This window comes from Monodon monoceros, unplaced genomic scaffold, assembly GCF_005190385.1.
Source record: "Monodon monoceros isolate NGI ecotype Baffin Bay Population unplaced genomic scaffold, NGI_Narwhal_1 Super_Scaffold_18, whole genome shotgun sequence".
NCBI classification, from domain to species: domain Eukaryota; kingdom Metazoa; phylum Chordata; class Mammalia; order Artiodactyla; family Monodontidae; genus Monodon; species Monodon monoceros.
In genome coordinates this window covers 172,696,845-172,713,176 of record NW_021703774.1, presented here as the reverse complement: position 1 = coordinate 172,713,176, position 16,332 = coordinate 172,696,845, and the positions used below count along the sequence as shown (strand labels likewise).

Below are 16,332 nucleotides of genomic sequence, written 5' to 3'. Positions count from 1 at the left end.
TCATCAGCCAAGACAACCCTGATTATTTATTTATTTATTTATTTATTTATTTATTTATTTCACGTTCCGGGCGTTGCCGAAGGCCTCTTCTTGGCTGCGTTTCAAATCCCTCTTCCAGTGATGGGCCGGCCTGGGAGTGGGGGTAGGGTTGCTACCCTTCCAGGGAAGCACTGGGTACCACTCTAGCTCAGGCCACAGCTGGGCTTCTGGGCCAGGGAGCCTGGGAACACTGGCACCCCTGGGGGTCAACAGGGGTCACCGGAGCTGTTCAAGCCAGCAGGGTACCAGCTGCTGCCATGGAAACAAAAGGAAGGGAGCGGTGAGTCATGAAAACAAAGCAGTAACACTCAGGGGGTTCTTTAGAGACCTGGGGTCATGGCCCCCTGGGGCCCAGGGGAGAGAGAGGGCTTCTCACATCGTAGGATCTTATCACCACCTACCTTCTCAGAAGGATGTCTGAACTATGGCTGAAGGCTTTCCATGCTCTCCTGGAATAAGCAAACATCCCCTCTGCCTGGGCCTGGGAGCCCAACTGCTCAGCTTCTCTGATTTGCCAGGACGGCAGCAGTAATGACCTCAAGAATGACTCACTTGGGCTTCCCTGGTGGCGCAGTGGTTGAGAGTCTGCCTGCCGATGCAGGGGATACGGGTTCGTGCCCTGGTCCGGGAAGATCCCACATGCCGCGGAGCGGCTGGGCCCGTGAGCCATGGCCGCTGAGCCTGCACGTCCGGAGCCTGTGCTCCGCAACGGGAGAGGCCACGACAGTGAGAGGCCCGCGTACCGCAAAAAAAATAAAGAATGGCTCACTGGTTCTGAGCTAGAGGCCTGTGTCCATCTTCCTGCTTGCCCCTAAACAGACCCATTGGGAAGAACTATTATCACCCCCTATTTGACTGAACGGGAAACTGAGGCACAGAGAGGTTAATGCCTTGCCCAAGGTCACACAGATAAAGAGTGAAAGGACTGGGCCTTGAACCACGGCAGCCTGGCTGCAGAGCCTGCAAACTTTCCCCTCCCCCATGCCTCACACATCTAACAGCGAAAGGGCAAGCCCAAAAACGCTGGGGCCTGCACTCGTGGGCAGTCCACGCGGGTGGGAGGCATGCCCCGATGCTGCCCACCACACTGTTCCACATTTGGCATCCCCTGGGGTGCTTCCAGGACTCACCCCAGCAAGGGGGTCTCTCAGAAGCCCCTCCGCGATGTTCTGAAGCTCAGGAGGCCTGTGCCTCTCAGGGCTGGTTGCCAACGTGGGCTCTGCTGGCTCCTGCCGGGGGCTACCCCGGCCAGCGGTGAAAGGGTCTCTAGGCTCGGCCAGGCTGGATGAGGAAATGTCCGTGGGAGCCCGCAGGCTCTGAGGTTGCTGGACGTGTGTGTGGCCCCCCTCTCAGCCTGCTCCACTGGCCAGCTACAGGCTGACTTAAGGCCTCAGGCTCTACCTGACTTTCCCACAGATGAGGCAGTGGGCTTCTCGGAGGCGGAGGCCGGATGGCTCTTGGGAAGAGCTGTCAGGTGGCTGCACTCTGCTGGCAGCTGCTCAGCAGTAAGAATTGGCAGGGCCCTGCTGGGCCCTCCCTGTGCCTCCCCTTGCGCTCCGGTCCTGAGGCCCTCAGACGGCCACTGGGGCCTGGCTGCCGTCACCACACCTTGGAAGTATTCACCACTGGGGCAGTGCTGTGGCATCCATCCCCAGAAGGAGGGTGCGTCCCCTCCAGGTCCTGACTTGGTTCTGGGAATGAGAGGTCCAGGTGCCCTCTGGCCCCTCCCTGGGTAGCCCCCCAGCTTCCATCCTGGAGGATGTTTCCGGGGGCTCTCCAGGCGAGCGGCGGGAACACAGCACCTCTTCAGCCAGGCTGGTCATCAAGGGCTTTGTCAATGGCTGGACCTCCTTGCTGGCCTGCCAGGGCCCCCGCATGGGCTAGTAGGCAGCCACATGCCCCTGTGACAACCTTCCAGCAGGAGGGGACTTCCTGGTAGCTAGGCGGGGCTCTGCTCCTAGACTGCCAGTTAGGGTAACAGAAGGCCTGAGACTATTGGGACCCCCAGAGAGGCAGCTGGAAATGAGACATCTGAGGACAAAGGCATGGTCCAGGCCCAGGGGCCGGAGGACTGGACAACTACTATGGACGCTGAGGACAGTACAGCTGCAGGCAGGGGGTCCAGGTCACCCCACTTTCCCTGGGGGAGCTGACCCTCTGGGAAAGGGAAAAAGGAAGCCAATAGATGTCCACCTTCTTCCACAGGTTTGGCTGTTTGCAGAAAAGGTCCAAGCCCCTTCTTCAGCGAGAGAACAGTGGAGAGAGAAAAAGCATCAGAAATAAAAGGATGTGGTTTCGGCCACCCTGAGGATGGCAGCCCGCGGAAAGGCCTGTGGCAGCTGCGACCTCAGGCTGGCTCTCCAGGCCCGGCTTCTGGGCTCCAGCCTGGCTCCTGGGCCCCAGCTCCTTTGAAGCGTGCCTCGGTTTCCCTCCTGTCTGTGTGCACCGCCACGGGCCCTCCCCTCCACCTCCTTGTGCCGGGTCCCAAGGCCCTGCGTGGCTGTGAGCCAGGCAGGACAGCTGGGCTGCGCTCAGGTGGGAGCTCTCGGGGAGCCCCGCTTTCTCTGGGGAACGGTCGGAATTTGAAGAGGAGGAGACATGGCCGGAGGTCTGAGTGGGACTCCCTTTGGCAGAGCGGTGGTGAAAGAGAGGGGCCTCGTGCCTGGCTGGGTCCACTGACGCCTCGTGGGGATGCACCCTTCAAGGGAAACCGTGGGTGGAAGTCAGGGCAAGGGACTTCCATTGGCCAGTGCACGGGAAGGCTAGTGAGCGAAACTCTGAGGAAACCCTTCCCGGAGGCCTCCAAAGGCAACTGGTCCTGCAGTTTGGAACTGGGAAAAGGCAGCAGATCGTATTCCTCCTGGAGGGGCTCCTGCTGGGGAGTGGTCCTTGGCGTGGCAGCTCCCTTCCTAAACCTCCCAGAAAGGAAGCAGAGGTCAGTCCTCCTCCTAAGGGAGCAGAATCCTCCCAACACCCTGCTGGAGGGGCCACATGGGTCCCCTCTTTACAGACGGGGAAATAGAGGCTTTAGAGGTCAAGTTCAAGCACCGGACTAGGAACTGTCCTCCTTGGCTGAATTTCACAGACCTTTGACCTGGAGTCCTTTTTGAGATCATGCAGGCATCAAAATATATTTCTTTTTTTTTTTTAATTTTTATTTTATTTATTTATTTGGTTACGCCGGGTCTTAGTCGCGGCATGTGTGTGGGATCTAGTTCCCCGACCAGGGATGGAACCTGGGCCCCCTGCACTGGGAGCGCGGAGTCCCAACCACTGCACCACCAGGGAAGTCCCTATTTCTGAAATTGAATCACAGGATTTCAGGTTTTCTCTAAAGAGCCCCTGTCCCTGACTCTCTGACTCTGCTTGATGCCACCAGCCGGTGTCGTCTCTGGGCCATTCCCTATTCTGAGGCCAAATCCATCAGCCCAGCCCCAGGAACCTCACAGACCCAGACTCTGCCTCGACCCCGTTGACATCCTGGGCAAGATCATTCTTTGTTGTGTCGGGAAGAGGGCTCCTGTGCACCGTAGGATGTTTAGGAGGATCCCTGGCCTCTACCCACCACATGCTCGTAGCGTCCCCCTGCGTTGTGACAATCAAAAATGTCTCCAGACATTGCTAAATATCCCCCCGGGAGGCAAAAATGCACCCCCAGTTGCAAATTCTGGCTCACGGGTCAAATACAGCCCTTAGACATGTTTGGTTTGGCCTGCAGAGGGTTTTAAATATTTTAAAATTAACTGACAAAATTTTATAATTTTCCGGCTTCTCCTGGAAAGTCAGAAGATTTGGCCACACTGGACTGCCTCCCTACAGGGCAGGAATCGGCTCCACTTAAATGAGACTACTCTCTTGAAAAGGGTCTGGTGGGACTTCCCTGGTGGCGGCGCAGTGGTTAAGAATCCGCCTGCCAATGCAGGGGACACGGGTTCGAGCCCTGGTCCGGGAAGACCCCACACACCGCGGAGCAACTAAGCCCGTGTGCCACAACTACTGAGACTGGGCTCTAGGGCCCACAAGCCACAACTACTGAGCCCGCGTGCCACAACTACTGAGCCCGCGTGCCACAACTACTGAAGCCTGGGTGACTAGAGCCCGTGCTCCGCAACAAGAGAAGCCACCGCAATGAGAAGCCCGCGCACCGCAACGAAGAGTAGCGCCTGCTCGCTGCAACTAGAGAAAGTCGTGCACAGCAACAAAGACACAATGCAGACAAAAATTTTAAAAAAGAAAAAAAAAACAAAAACTGGTGGCTGGTAGTTCACCACTGGAGTCCCCACCACTCCCCACTGGCTCCTACACTGAGCTTTGGCATCCTACCCTTGAGCCATGGATTTTCTTACCCTCATTCCTTTACACTCCCTGCCTGACCCCTAGAGGCATTTTTGCCAGTAACCCCTGCTTTACAACGTAAAACAGCTGTAGCTAAACCACCCTCTTGGCTTCTCTTAGGCTGGGCACTCCATTGCCTCCACTGCTCTTGACACTTCCGACCTTACATAATTAGGATTTCTCCCACAGGTTCTAATCACTTTTTGGCGGAGAGGAAGGAGATTTTTTAAAAATCTGTAACCACCAAGTGCTTAGGCAATCCTGGTGCCCTAATATTCCAACATATTCGCCACATTTTATCCCAGAGAAATGTTCTTTGTCTAAAACATTTTTTTTTAAATGCCTGGTGAAAATTCAATCCAACAAGCATGTATTAAGTGCTTACCAAGGGCAAGGCAGTATGATAAGGCCCATGAAGAGTAAAATGCTGAATAGAGCAGAGCCCCTGATGGCAAGGAGTTCATAGACCACAGGGAGAGCCAAGAGCATGTACCACTAACAATAAGAGGAGAAGCTGCAGGGGAGGTGCAGGGAAGGTGTGCTGGAAACCAGGGAAGGGAGAGGTTAATTCTGGCTGCTGATATGAAGTTAATAAAACGAGCAAGAGAACATTCTTTCCCCGTGTAAATCTTTCCAGAGAGGCCAAAACGCCTTTCTAAAATGTTCTTATTGCTGTCGCCGCAGTTATTTTTCTATTTTAGGTACTATGTCCCTATCAAGAACCTACCCTCTCTCAAAGCCCAGGCCAAAGGTCACCTTCTCCTTGGCGTCTTCCTCAAGCCCGCCTGCCCTCGTTACAACTCTCTGGACATTGCTTGTCTCCCCTTCCAGACAGGCCACTAGTTGAAAGCAAGGACCAAATCTGGTGGCCTCTGTTCCCTCCCACGGGGCCTCACGCATGGCAAATGCTTAGTGAATATTTGTTGGATAAAGTTCTGGCCCTCCCTTTCCAAAATCAATGTCATCGCTGCAGGAAACTGTTAAAATAAAAACAGCCGAAATGTGTAAAAACTTTCAGGAAACATTTCCATTTTTAGCAGACTGTTAGAACTCATCCCCGCCCCGCCTTTTCCTTTGTTTCTAATTCTGAATTTGGGGCTGGATGGTAGGCAGTCCCCCTTTTAATCTTTAAATATAGTTCTGAATATAATTACATTTTTATGCGGCACCGAAACATCATATCCTGGTAACGGGGCATTCTTGCACTATTCACATCTGAGTTAAATCTCCTTTGCGTCTGTCTTCTATTGGGGACAGTTAGGAAGTCAAAGATGAAAGTGATCGACATCATTTGTGAATTATGTGTATTTCCTTGTGCTGTATTTCAATGGGTTCTGCTCCTAGTGATTTTGTGAATACCAGGTTGTCTGGTAGCTGTGCTTTCACCAAAAACGCCTTTCAAGACTTGAATCCCAGCATCCTGGCACGGAGGACACACACCACGTTTAGAGGAGGGTTTGTCTTGGTTAAGAAATAAGTGGTAAAGCAACTATACCCCAATAAAAAAAAAAAAGAAAAGAAATAAGTGGCCTCAAATAGTGCTCCTTGCTAAGGAGCCCACTCCGTGCCGTAGGTCGGCGGACCCCAACCTTTTAGGCACCAGGGACCAGTTTCGCAGAAGACAATTTTTCCACGGAAGGCGGAGGGATTGTTCAGGTGGTAATGCAAGCTATGAGGAAACGCAGATGAAGCTTTGCTCGCTCGCCTGCCGTCCACCTCCTGCTGTGTGGCCTAGTTACTAACAGGCTGCGGCCCGGGGGTTGGGGATCCTTGTGGTACGTGACCCGTGGAACTGGAGCCCACGCCAGATCGCTGGACAATCGCAACAGAAGTGGCTCATCTTGTGCCAAGAACTCTGCTGAGCTCCTAACTCCATCATCTCCAGTCCTCACGACAGGTGGTGGTATTCCCACTTTAAAAAAAATGTTGATTTATGTATTTGGTTGCACCCGGTCTTAGTTGCGGCAGGCGGGCTCCTTAGTTGCGGCATGCATGTGGGATCTAGTTCCCTGACCAGGGATCGAACCCGGACCCCCTGCATAGGGAGGTCTTAGTCTTATCCGCCGCGCCACCAGGGAAGTCCCGGGCTATTTCCATTGTGCAGATGGAAGAAACTGAGGCTCAACAAGGTGAAGTGAGTCGCCCAGGTCCTGCAGCTAGCTAGAAAGTTGATGTGCCCGCCGCCCCCTCCCTGGCACTTTGACTCCAACTAGCTCCCGCAGCCCTCCTACTCCCCAGCCAGTTCCAACCAGTGTGCCTGACACCATCGTTTCCCTGGGTTGGGTGTGGGACCTGTCAGGCCAGGAAAGAGGAAGCCTTGTCATGGGAGAAGGAACCACAGGCAGAGCCGGCAGGCACACCCTCACCGTGACTCTCACCCACACAGTGGAAGGAGCTCTCCACCGTCCAGAGGATGGGGGCGGCCACCTCAGCAAACCCCAGGCTCAGGACCACCCTATAGAAAGCCTGCGTCCCCAGAGCTCCTTGGGCCTCCTGGCATTGCTGTGGGGCAACGAGGAGTTAGTCGCGTGTGGCAGGGTGTGTCCTGTGGCTGCCCTCCCATGGGGCCACCCTGGCAAGAGTGCCAGGCTTCCGGGCTATAAGTGGCAAAGGTCCATTTTCTGCTGGCTCCACAGCTCTGCTGTCATGTCTCTGACTCCACATGGCATCAGTGGCCCAAGGAGAAGGGGTCTCCAGAAGGGGCAGGACAGCCAATGCCACCACCAAGACCCTGACCTGGACCTGGAGCGCCCCAGCCGCCAGGACGCCGACCAACGCAAAGTCCCTGTTTTCGGTCACTGTGAAGGTTAAGTGGGCTCGGGAATTTTAGGCGCAGGCTTTCCTCCAAGTAGGAACCTCTTCTGACCAGATCCAGTCTCTGCTTTGGGATGTGAACAAGACCTCCATCTCTGGCTGGGATGACACTGCAATGGGGAAGGACACGTGACATAGAAAAATACACGCTCTGCAGGCACGTGGACGAAAGGGTGGTGACAGGACCTCAGCCAGGGGCCACGCCCGTGGCCGGCACTTTCGGGATTGGTGACATGAGATTACTTGGTGTTTGGTATCACTGCCTGGGCTGGAACGTGACTGCACTGATGCAGAAGAGAAGGAAAGACCATCCCCGAACACCTGGGGGTCCTGCCGTTTGCAAAGACCCGTGAGGAAGCAGATGCTACGAGCGGGGCTGCCCGTGGAAGTTGCAGAAATGTCTCTGCCAAGACTGTCTTCAGCTCGGTGACCTAGCCTGGTGCCCCTTCCATTACCAAAGCTGCTCTTAAGCAATAAAGCTTGTATCAGTTGTTTACACTTTAGCAAGAATTTCGTTGTGTCAGCCCTCTCACAGGGGCATTTAAAGCCAGCTCTGCAGTGGCTAAATGAAAGCATCCGTCTCCACGTAAAAGGATTTCAGGCATCGTGAATAAGGAAAGGGATGTTTGGGGGCTTGGTGAGGCCGTCCCCGATGCCCTAAATTCCCCAGAGTCCCATCATGAAATCTCGTCCATGATAAAATTCTATACAAATGTCGAGTCTTAGTCATCTCAGACCTACCCACTCAGGATGAAGCCTTTGATGTACCTAACTTTGCATACAGAGTTCCTTAGAATTTAAATTCCCTGGAGGTAGGAAATGGTCTTCCAGATTCCGGGCCTCTCTGTATCACACCCCAAGCTGAACGAAATAGTTATCACATGCAGGGTCTAGATGAAGGGTCCCAACCTCTGTCAGAGCATGGAGCACTCAAGAACCTGATGAAGACTGCAGACCCTCTCTCATCTTTGTTCTCGGACCCCCTGGAGGCCATCTTGGGACTTCCCAGGAGTTCAAAGAGCCCGGGTTTGGAAAAGTGGATGATTCCACTTCTCATCCACTCTCTACACCCCACCCCTGCTCCACACACACCTGTACCCGCCAGAAAGAGCCGAGGTCTCTCTGTCCCAAGCAATTCAGGAACGCATGGCCAAGATTGGGGCTAAGAAGAGGCGAGGTGAGGTGGGACCACGGACATAAGGTGCCAGAGGAGGGAGGAACAGAAGAGGGACAAGGGAGCGATGTAGCCGGAAAGGATGGGCATTGGGGGCCCTCTTGGGTCTTACCCCGTGGGCCAGCGGCTCCTAAAGACAAGGCATAGCCGCTCCCCACGAGCAGCAGGAGGCCTGTGGGGTGTGCAACACTTGCTGAGGCAGGAGTGCCTCCCCGTGGCCTCCGAAACTGCTCCTTCTAGAAGCAAACTCCCTCCACAGGGCCCTCCTCCCACCTTCGGACCAGCCTGTGGACTGAACCCCCAAGGGTCCCAGAGCTCAGGTCAGGGACTGTTGCTCCAGTGCAACCAGGATATATTATTTAGCCTGGATATTTTTAGCAGGAAAGCGAGCTCGGAGCAAATGTCATGTGAGCCGTCTTCTCTTACATGGCAACTTTGGGCTATTTAAAGAGATGGTAATTACGCTCCTGCCACCATGATCAGGACGACGAGCTGAATGCGTGATTGCAGGAGCCGCTCATCTGCCACGCGGAGCGCTTGACACTAATGGAGCCCAATTTTCGAAGCTGCCTGCCTAAATCTGTCCGGTCTCCAGGTGGACATTTGAATCGGCACTGGAGCACCGGCAGACTGCTCTCCGGGGCCTCCCTGAGGGTGCCACGCCTTGAGGTTCCCCGCCTGGTAGGGGCACTGGGCACATGCTAGGTGCGCCACGGGGCTGAAAGACCCAATGAGCCGTTACCCCCACTAGCAAGGCCAAAGGGTGACCCATACTCTGCCCAGTCTAAGTCCTGGCCTCGGTTCCCTTTGCAATGCTCCAGAGAGACATTGGCCATCGGGGCCTTGAATAGAGGCGGGTGCCTGGAGGGCGGGAGGGGGACAGAGAGGGGTCCCCGGCCCCTATCCTAGGGGGACTAGCAAGAGAAATTCAGGAGAAGACTTGAAGAAGGAAAGGCTCACTGACTTCAAACATTCAAAGGGCCGTGAAATGCAGAAGGGACCGGCTCCTTCCAGGGGGCTGCGGAGAACGGAGGACCAGCAGAAGGAAAGTTTGGGGAAACATCTGTGCAATATGGGAACAGGTGGTCTTGCAAAGGAATGAGCTCCCCGTCAATGGAGACTGTGCAGAGAGAATCTTAGCACGAGGAGGACCTCAGAGGCCTTCAACCCAAAGCCGGGACCCCTCCTCAGATTTCCTCTCAGATGGCCTCTGCCTGCAGGACACCAGGGAACACTTCCAGCCTCGGCTGCCGAGACGCGAGCCCAGCAGAGCTGGTCTTGTCCACCAACTCTCCAAAGGAGAATAGAAACCAAAACCTCCTGCCTCAGGGTGTCCCCAAGCACCAGGCCTGGCAGAACCTTCCAGAAAGTTGCTCCTGACCCACCTACCTGTCCACTGGTGCTTCCCAGGGGTAGGGGCAGGGAGACCTGCAGAACAAAAAGGAAGCAACATCTCCTGGCAAAGCAGTAAGCGAAGGTGAGAGTAAACATTTCTGTCTGAGCACAGAAGCGCTGACAATTACCCCAGCAGGAGGCCGGCGAGAGAGCCACATGGCTGGGTTGTTTGCTCATTAAGACAAGAACATCATTTACGTTCTGAGACTCCAGTGTCAACAGGCCCAGGGAAATGTCGTTGCCTCAGCTGCCACCCTGGGCCTGGCCAAGGGGGCGGCGAGGGTCCCGGGAGCAGCTGGCAAGGCCAAGAGCACAGGCACACAGCCGGGATGGTCCTCTCCCAGTCCTCCCAGCTTGTTTCTCTCCCGAGTTCACCCATTTCTCCCTCGCCCTTTCTCTTTCCTTTTCAGATCCAAAAAGCAATGGTGGAGGGAGGGCTTCCAAGGACGGACACTTTCACCACTGGCCCTGAACTTGGGGTGACCACCCCACCCAGTTTCCTGGGGACTGAGCAGGTCCCCCTGGGACTTAGTGCCAAAACAGGAAAGGCCCAGGCAAACTGGGATGGTGGGTCACCGTACCGCCTGTGAACCTCGCAGCCACGCCACGGGGGGACCGTTCTCCCAGACGGTCATCTGAGAAATGCACAGACGAAGGGAAGGTGATGGTGTGGGCTGGGCACCTTTCCTGGAGCCTCTGCTGCAGCCCACACCCTCCACCCTGCCCTTCTCTCAGTTCTTTCTGCTTTCTCCAAACTCCACTTCACATTTGCTTCAGACCTTGGCAGGGAAGTCTCGGCACAAGGAAGGAGTCACAGACCAGCCCGGGGTCCCTCGGAGATCATCTGATCAACACCCCTCGCTATACAGTGTGGGGAGGAATGAGGCCAGAGGGGACTGACTTGCCTTGGTGATGCCCCCACCCAAGACCACTCCCACTCCATACGGAGGGACAGAGAGGGGCTCCCTGCAGCAGAAAGAAGCAAAAGGGACTGGGAGGACACCCCAGGCAGCTCAGCCTTCTCAGCTCCCCAGCCCTACTGCTCCTTGGCCCTGAGAGCCCCTCCTGGCAGCAGGCTCACGATGGCCCACGGGGAGCCCCTCCAGTGAGCCTGGCTGTTTCCTTGTCTTTGGAGGTGCTGCCTTCACTTGCGGGGCGAAGGGGCAGGAATGGGACATATGCCTGAGGTTTGGCGAGAGGATGGAGAGGATTCGGCATCTGCCTTTGCCACCACCAAAGCTGTCCCATCGTTCCCACTCCTGTCCTCCACTGCAGCCTGGAGGAAGGCAGGGAAGCCCCCCGGAGGCTGAGCTTTGAAGAGGGAGACAGTTCTGCTCCAAGAAGGAAGAGACGACAGACCAAGAGCAAAGCAAAAACGCACGGCCCTTTAAGGCCCCACGCGGAGGCTATATTTAGGGCCGCAGGACTTCGGGCAGCCTTCCCTGGGAGCAATCGCTAATCACTGCATTGAGTTTATGGGTGCCCCTGGGCACACTTAACCCAGGGCAATGAATAGTTATTGCTCGGCCTCCCGCTCGGGGCCTGCGGGCACACTTAAGCGAGTGCGCCGGATCGCTGGGAGCGGGCAAGGCTTGGGTACACCCTTGGGCACCCTGCGCTTTCAGCGGAGAGAGGCAGAGTATTAAATATCTATGTGCCCTGTGCCCACAGCTGCATTTAGCCAAGGGCAAGGCCTGTGAAACGGCTTTAATTAAAACTTAATGCAAGTTCAAGGTGCAGACACGGAAGCCGCGGCTGCAGGTCACCAGGAATGAATCAGTCGATTCGATGAGGTTCTCAGGTGGGGGAAGGGGGTGGCGAGGAGGGGGGCTTGGGCTGCGGAGACCTATCCTTTGCTGAGTACTTGCTGCCCACCTCTCTGCATCTGTGCTCTGGGACTTGGGGCCACCGCACACGCCCATACCTCGCTTGGTGAAGGATGCTGGCATTTGGGTATCCGGGCTTCAAAGGCAGGTGGTTGGAAATAAAGCAGGCCCCTGGGCCGGGAGCGGGTCCTGCTTTTCTCAGCCACTCAGCCCAATGTCGCGTGACACGGGCAACGCCGTCCCCCTGGCGGCAGCTCCCAGAATTACAGGCCCAGTGCAGAGGGAGGAGTGACCAGCGCTGGAATGTCAAAGGAACGCGCTGGTGGCAATGCTTGGGGATCCTGGGGTCCTACTCTGCGATTCTTAGGAGAACCAGCACCAGGCTTGGTGTGGCCACTTGTGCCACTAAAAAGGCAAGTAGGCAGAGGAAGCCTTGCCACTCTGCCCCTTCTCCTTAAGACTGGGAAGCAAAGGAATCTCAGAGAGGTCTGCCCATCGGCCCAAAACGGCAGTGAGCTGGGCTCAGAGTTGGAGGAGCTCAGGTCCTCTGAGCCGTGGTCCAGGGATGCTCCCTGCCAGACACACCTGCTTTGAAATTCAGACCAGATGAGAACACAGCTATAAAGCCTTCCTGGGGCAAAGGCTCCACGTCTCATTCAAATCTGTTCCCTTAGCAACAGCACAGCACCTGGCATATGTAGTAGGTGCTTAATAAATGCTTGTTGCGTGAATGGTGATTGTCATTAGCAGGCTTTTTGTGCCAAACTCCTCTTTTCATTTCTCCTTTCCTGTTTCCTGATCTTTAAAATGGAGGCATTATACCTGATTGTAACGGAAGTACTTTTATGACTAAAAGTCTATAATTCCTTGGCACTACCCAGGTCAAGAAGGAACATGCAAACTGGCAACTTTTTTCAACGGAAAGAAAAAGAACACAAGGACATAATATTGCAGCTTTGGTGATAATCCCGTCCTCCCACTGTCCCCAGTGCCAGCGACGATGGGAAGTGGAGAATATTAGTTCAGAACCTTTAATAGCCCCACTCCCACTCCATCCCATCTCCTCCCAGTTTGCTCAGACAACAGCACAGCAGACCCGGGCATCCAGCCAGGGCCCACGTATGTCTGCAGAAGAACCATGCCACATGGCACCTCCAGCTGCCACCTGTGGGCCCGGCCACATCTTGAAGCTCAGGAGCCACGGCCTCTGGAGAGAAGCCCAGCCTGGGAGCCCCTACTCCCACCCCCAGGCCTCTGAGCCCATTAGCTGAATGAATGTGGACCGGCAGTGGACACTCTCTTGGCCCAGCCTGGACACGATCACTGGACACTTCATTATGTAGCAGTCACTCTGCTCCAACCTTTTCACCTCCCCTTTGAAATATTCCGGTTTCCAACCTGTAATTTGCTTTCTAGAAGTAGGACAAAATTCCTGTGTGCAAACGAAAGAGGAAAACACAGTTAATAGGCTGCAATTATAGGTCACTGACTATTCACAGCAAATATGACTAACATCAACCCACTGGAGGCTGGGCAGTTCTCATGGAAGAGGCTAGGAAGTGAGCTGAGGCTGCCGGGGATCAAAACCTGGGTCCAGCTTCTGGAATCCAGCAGTTCAGCCTCCACCAGGGAAGCCCTCAGGGCCAGTGGATTTCAGGAAGGTCCAACCTGTCCGGACAGAACAGCAGCTTGTGCCTGAACATCCCTTGACAGGTGTCAAGCATCTGCTCACAACTTGTCTCCCTCGATCCTCACAAAGATCCCATAGGGTAGGCTTTCTTATTCCCATTTTACAGATGAAGCAGCTGAGGCTCAGAGGAGGTAAATAACTAAGCCAAAGGCATGTGGCCACTCTGGAACTGCCTGGCTCATTCCACCGTGTGCCAGATGGAGCTTCAAAGATGTCAAACCAGTGGGTCCCACAGGGGATGCTGGGGCTGACCTCATTCAGCCACAGAGGACGAACCCAATTCGAGGCTTTGTGGTGGGGCCTGAGAAGAGTGTGTACTGACGGGGTGGGAGGTGGGGAACGTCAAAGAGGGTGATTGCAGAAAGGAAGAGAAAGAGAAGGAAGAGGACAGTTCCTGAAATTTCTCCCCCGTTATGGACCACAACCCCCTCGGTAGAAATTCTGGGCTAGATTGAGGGAGGAAGACAAAGAAATGAAGGAAAGAGGAAATGGAGGTGAGGAGAAAAAGAGAAGAGGAAAACATGAGGGTCCGTGGAGCAGTTCACACCGTCTTGGGGGCCAGGCGGTGGAATAAAGCGACAGGTGTGCCCAGGGAGCTGCCACCCTCCAGCCCCCAGGCCATCGGCCACCGCCTAAATCAGGGCGGCTCCTTGTCTTCCTGGCCCCCAAAGAAGCATCAGTTCCCCCTCTGACTGGCATGAGCCCACCCCTCCAGCCCCAGGTTTGAAACCTGCTTCCCTGGATGGGGTCCATGTTGTATGGGGCCTGCAGCTCATGCAATTTGGGAGAAGGACCTCTTTAAGAAAAAGAATATAAAAATATCTTACTTCTGCAAATTTTACAGAGTCATATGGTCTTGTAGGCATGTAATGGGCCATGCGACTGAGGGGTCCTGGGCTTATGCTATGTCAGATCCGTGGTCAATCAGCATTTACTCACCTCACTGAGCACTAACTGAGCACCTACTGTGTGCCAGGCCCTAAGTCAGGGGCTTCCCTGGTGGCGCAGTGGTTGAGAGTCCGCCTGCCGATGCAGGGGACGTGGGTTCGTGCCCCGGTCCGGGAAGATCCCACATGCCACGGAGCGGCTGGGCCCGTGAGCCATGGCTGCTGAGCCTGCGTGCCCGGAGCCTGTGCTCCGCAATGGGAGAGGCCACAACAGTGAGAGGCCCGTGTACGGCCAAAAAAAAAAACCAAAAAAACATAAAAAACAAACTAAGTCAGCTCATGTGCCTCCTCTGTTCAAACCTCCCCATTTTTCACTCCGAGGAAAAGCCAAAGTCCTTGAAGGCCCCAGTGATTTGCCCCCTCACCTCCCTGACCTCCTCTCCCACTTCCTCATCTCCCTCCCAGCCGCACTGCTCCAGCCACACTGGTCTCCCCGCCATTTCTCAGGCATGCCAGTCCTGCCTCAGGACCTTTGCATGGGCTGTGCCCTCTGTGTGGAACTCCTTCTCTTGGATACCTGCATGGCTCACTCCCTCACCTCCTTCAAGTCTTTGCAAAAATGTTGCCTTTCAGAATTGGAGACACAGATGCAGAGAATAAATGTATGGACACCAAGGGGGGAAAGTGGCGGGGGTGGGGTGGTGGTGGCGCGATGAATTGGGATTGACATATATACACTAATATGTATAAAATCGATAACTAATAAGAAACTGCTGTATAAAAAAATAAATAAAATAAAATTCAAAAAAAAATGTCTCCTTTTCAGTGAGGCCCACCCTGACCTGCTTTATCCTATGGCCCTGCTTCCTTTCTCTGTAGCACTTGATACCTTCTAACCTTATTTGTTATATTTAAGGCTCATGTCACCCCACCCAAAGTCAGCTCCATGGGGCCAGGGAGTCTGTTTGGCTCATCGCTGCATCCTTGGTGCCTTGAGCAGTCAGGCATATAGAGGGCTGTCAATAAATATTTGTTGAATGAGTGAAATATACAGAGGACTGTCTCTGGGCAGAGAGATTATGGGTAATTTTCATTATCTCCTTTGGATTTTCTCTAGTTTCCATAATTATCGCATACTGCTTTGTCATGATTTTTTTAAGTCATTTTTAAAAGCTCATGGTTTCTTTTTCAAATGCTTGACTCAGTTGTGTACTTGATAGGAGATGAATGCGTTATTTCAAAAAACAGCTCTGGAAGCCTTTCTGGAGGGGATTCTCTGGTGACATGCTTTTCTGTTAAAAGCACGCAGTTTCCAACTCTATCTTAGCAAGCGATCACGGCCCTGCCTCTGGCAGAGGGAAGCTCTGAAAGGTAGATCACTGGGGAAATAAAGTGTCTTAGCCTGGATGTGCAAATTGACCTGGATTGTTTTAGTTTTGCATTCACGTTTGCACTTTGTAAATATTTGCCTGTCACCCTGCTGCTCACACCTGCTTGCTGTCCCCTCAAGTTTATGGAAGGCAGCAGGCACTGTCATTTCTCCAACCCCACCTGGCGCTGCTGGCGCTGCCAGCACGGCCGTGTGAAAAGGAAACTCGCCCGCAAAAGCCACAGGTGTCTCTGACAGCGCCTAAAACTAATGGCCTGTGGCTGGCCGCTGTGACTAATTCTCTGATTATTGACTTTATGATTTTACGCTTAAAACTTCTTTATAATAACACACAGAAATGTTTAATGAGCTCTATCCAGAGCCATAAAAATTACTTATTGAACAAACGTTTTAAAACTATTAATCTATTGTTTTCCATTAATAATGGCTCTCCAAAGAACGGGCGACAGCTTAATGTATCCACGGCATTTCTCCGCGAAAAGTGGCCTTTTAAGACATAAATGCCGCTCCCAAAGCATTATGGGCTGGCCGGCCATTGGGTAGCTGACCCTCCCAGGACAGATTTAGGCTCTACCAGTCCCAGAGGGTGCTTTAAGGATTTCCAGAATGAACAGGGGCCCTGGGAGATTTTGCTAGTCTCTCTGGAAAGCCCCTCTCCTCAATTTCTCTCTTTTTGTGAAAGACGAGGTGTTCCGGGGGCCTGTTTTGCAATGCCCGATGGAGCGCACAGAGGGAAGCAGACAAGTTATACATTGCTATCCTTGTTCCTTCTGGAAGGTTCC

At 54.0% G+C, this 16,332-nt stretch overlaps 1 protein-coding gene across 1 annotated transcript in view; it reads right to left on the bottom strand.

The window, feature by feature from the left end:
• Positions 1–12,989, bottom strand: part of CUNH1orf127 (chromosome unknown C1orf127 homolog) — a 30,369-nt gene extending 17,380 nt beyond the window's left edge. The window contains 9 exon segments of the mRNA XM_029227063.1: positions 1,170–1,320; positions 1,643–1,760; positions 1,763–1,948; positions 1,951–1,996; positions 6,757–6,876; positions 7,111–7,195; positions 7,197–7,298; positions 9,137–9,223; positions 12,828–12,989. Of these exon segments, the coding sequence (XP_029082896.1) occupies positions 1,170–1,320; positions 1,643–1,760; positions 1,763–1,948; positions 1,951–1,996; positions 6,757–6,876; positions 7,111–7,195; positions 7,197–7,298; positions 9,137–9,223; positions 12,828–12,919 (987 nt within the window). The 5' untranslated portion in view covers positions 12,920–12,989.
• Positions 12,990–16,332: the final 3,343 nt, after the last annotated feature.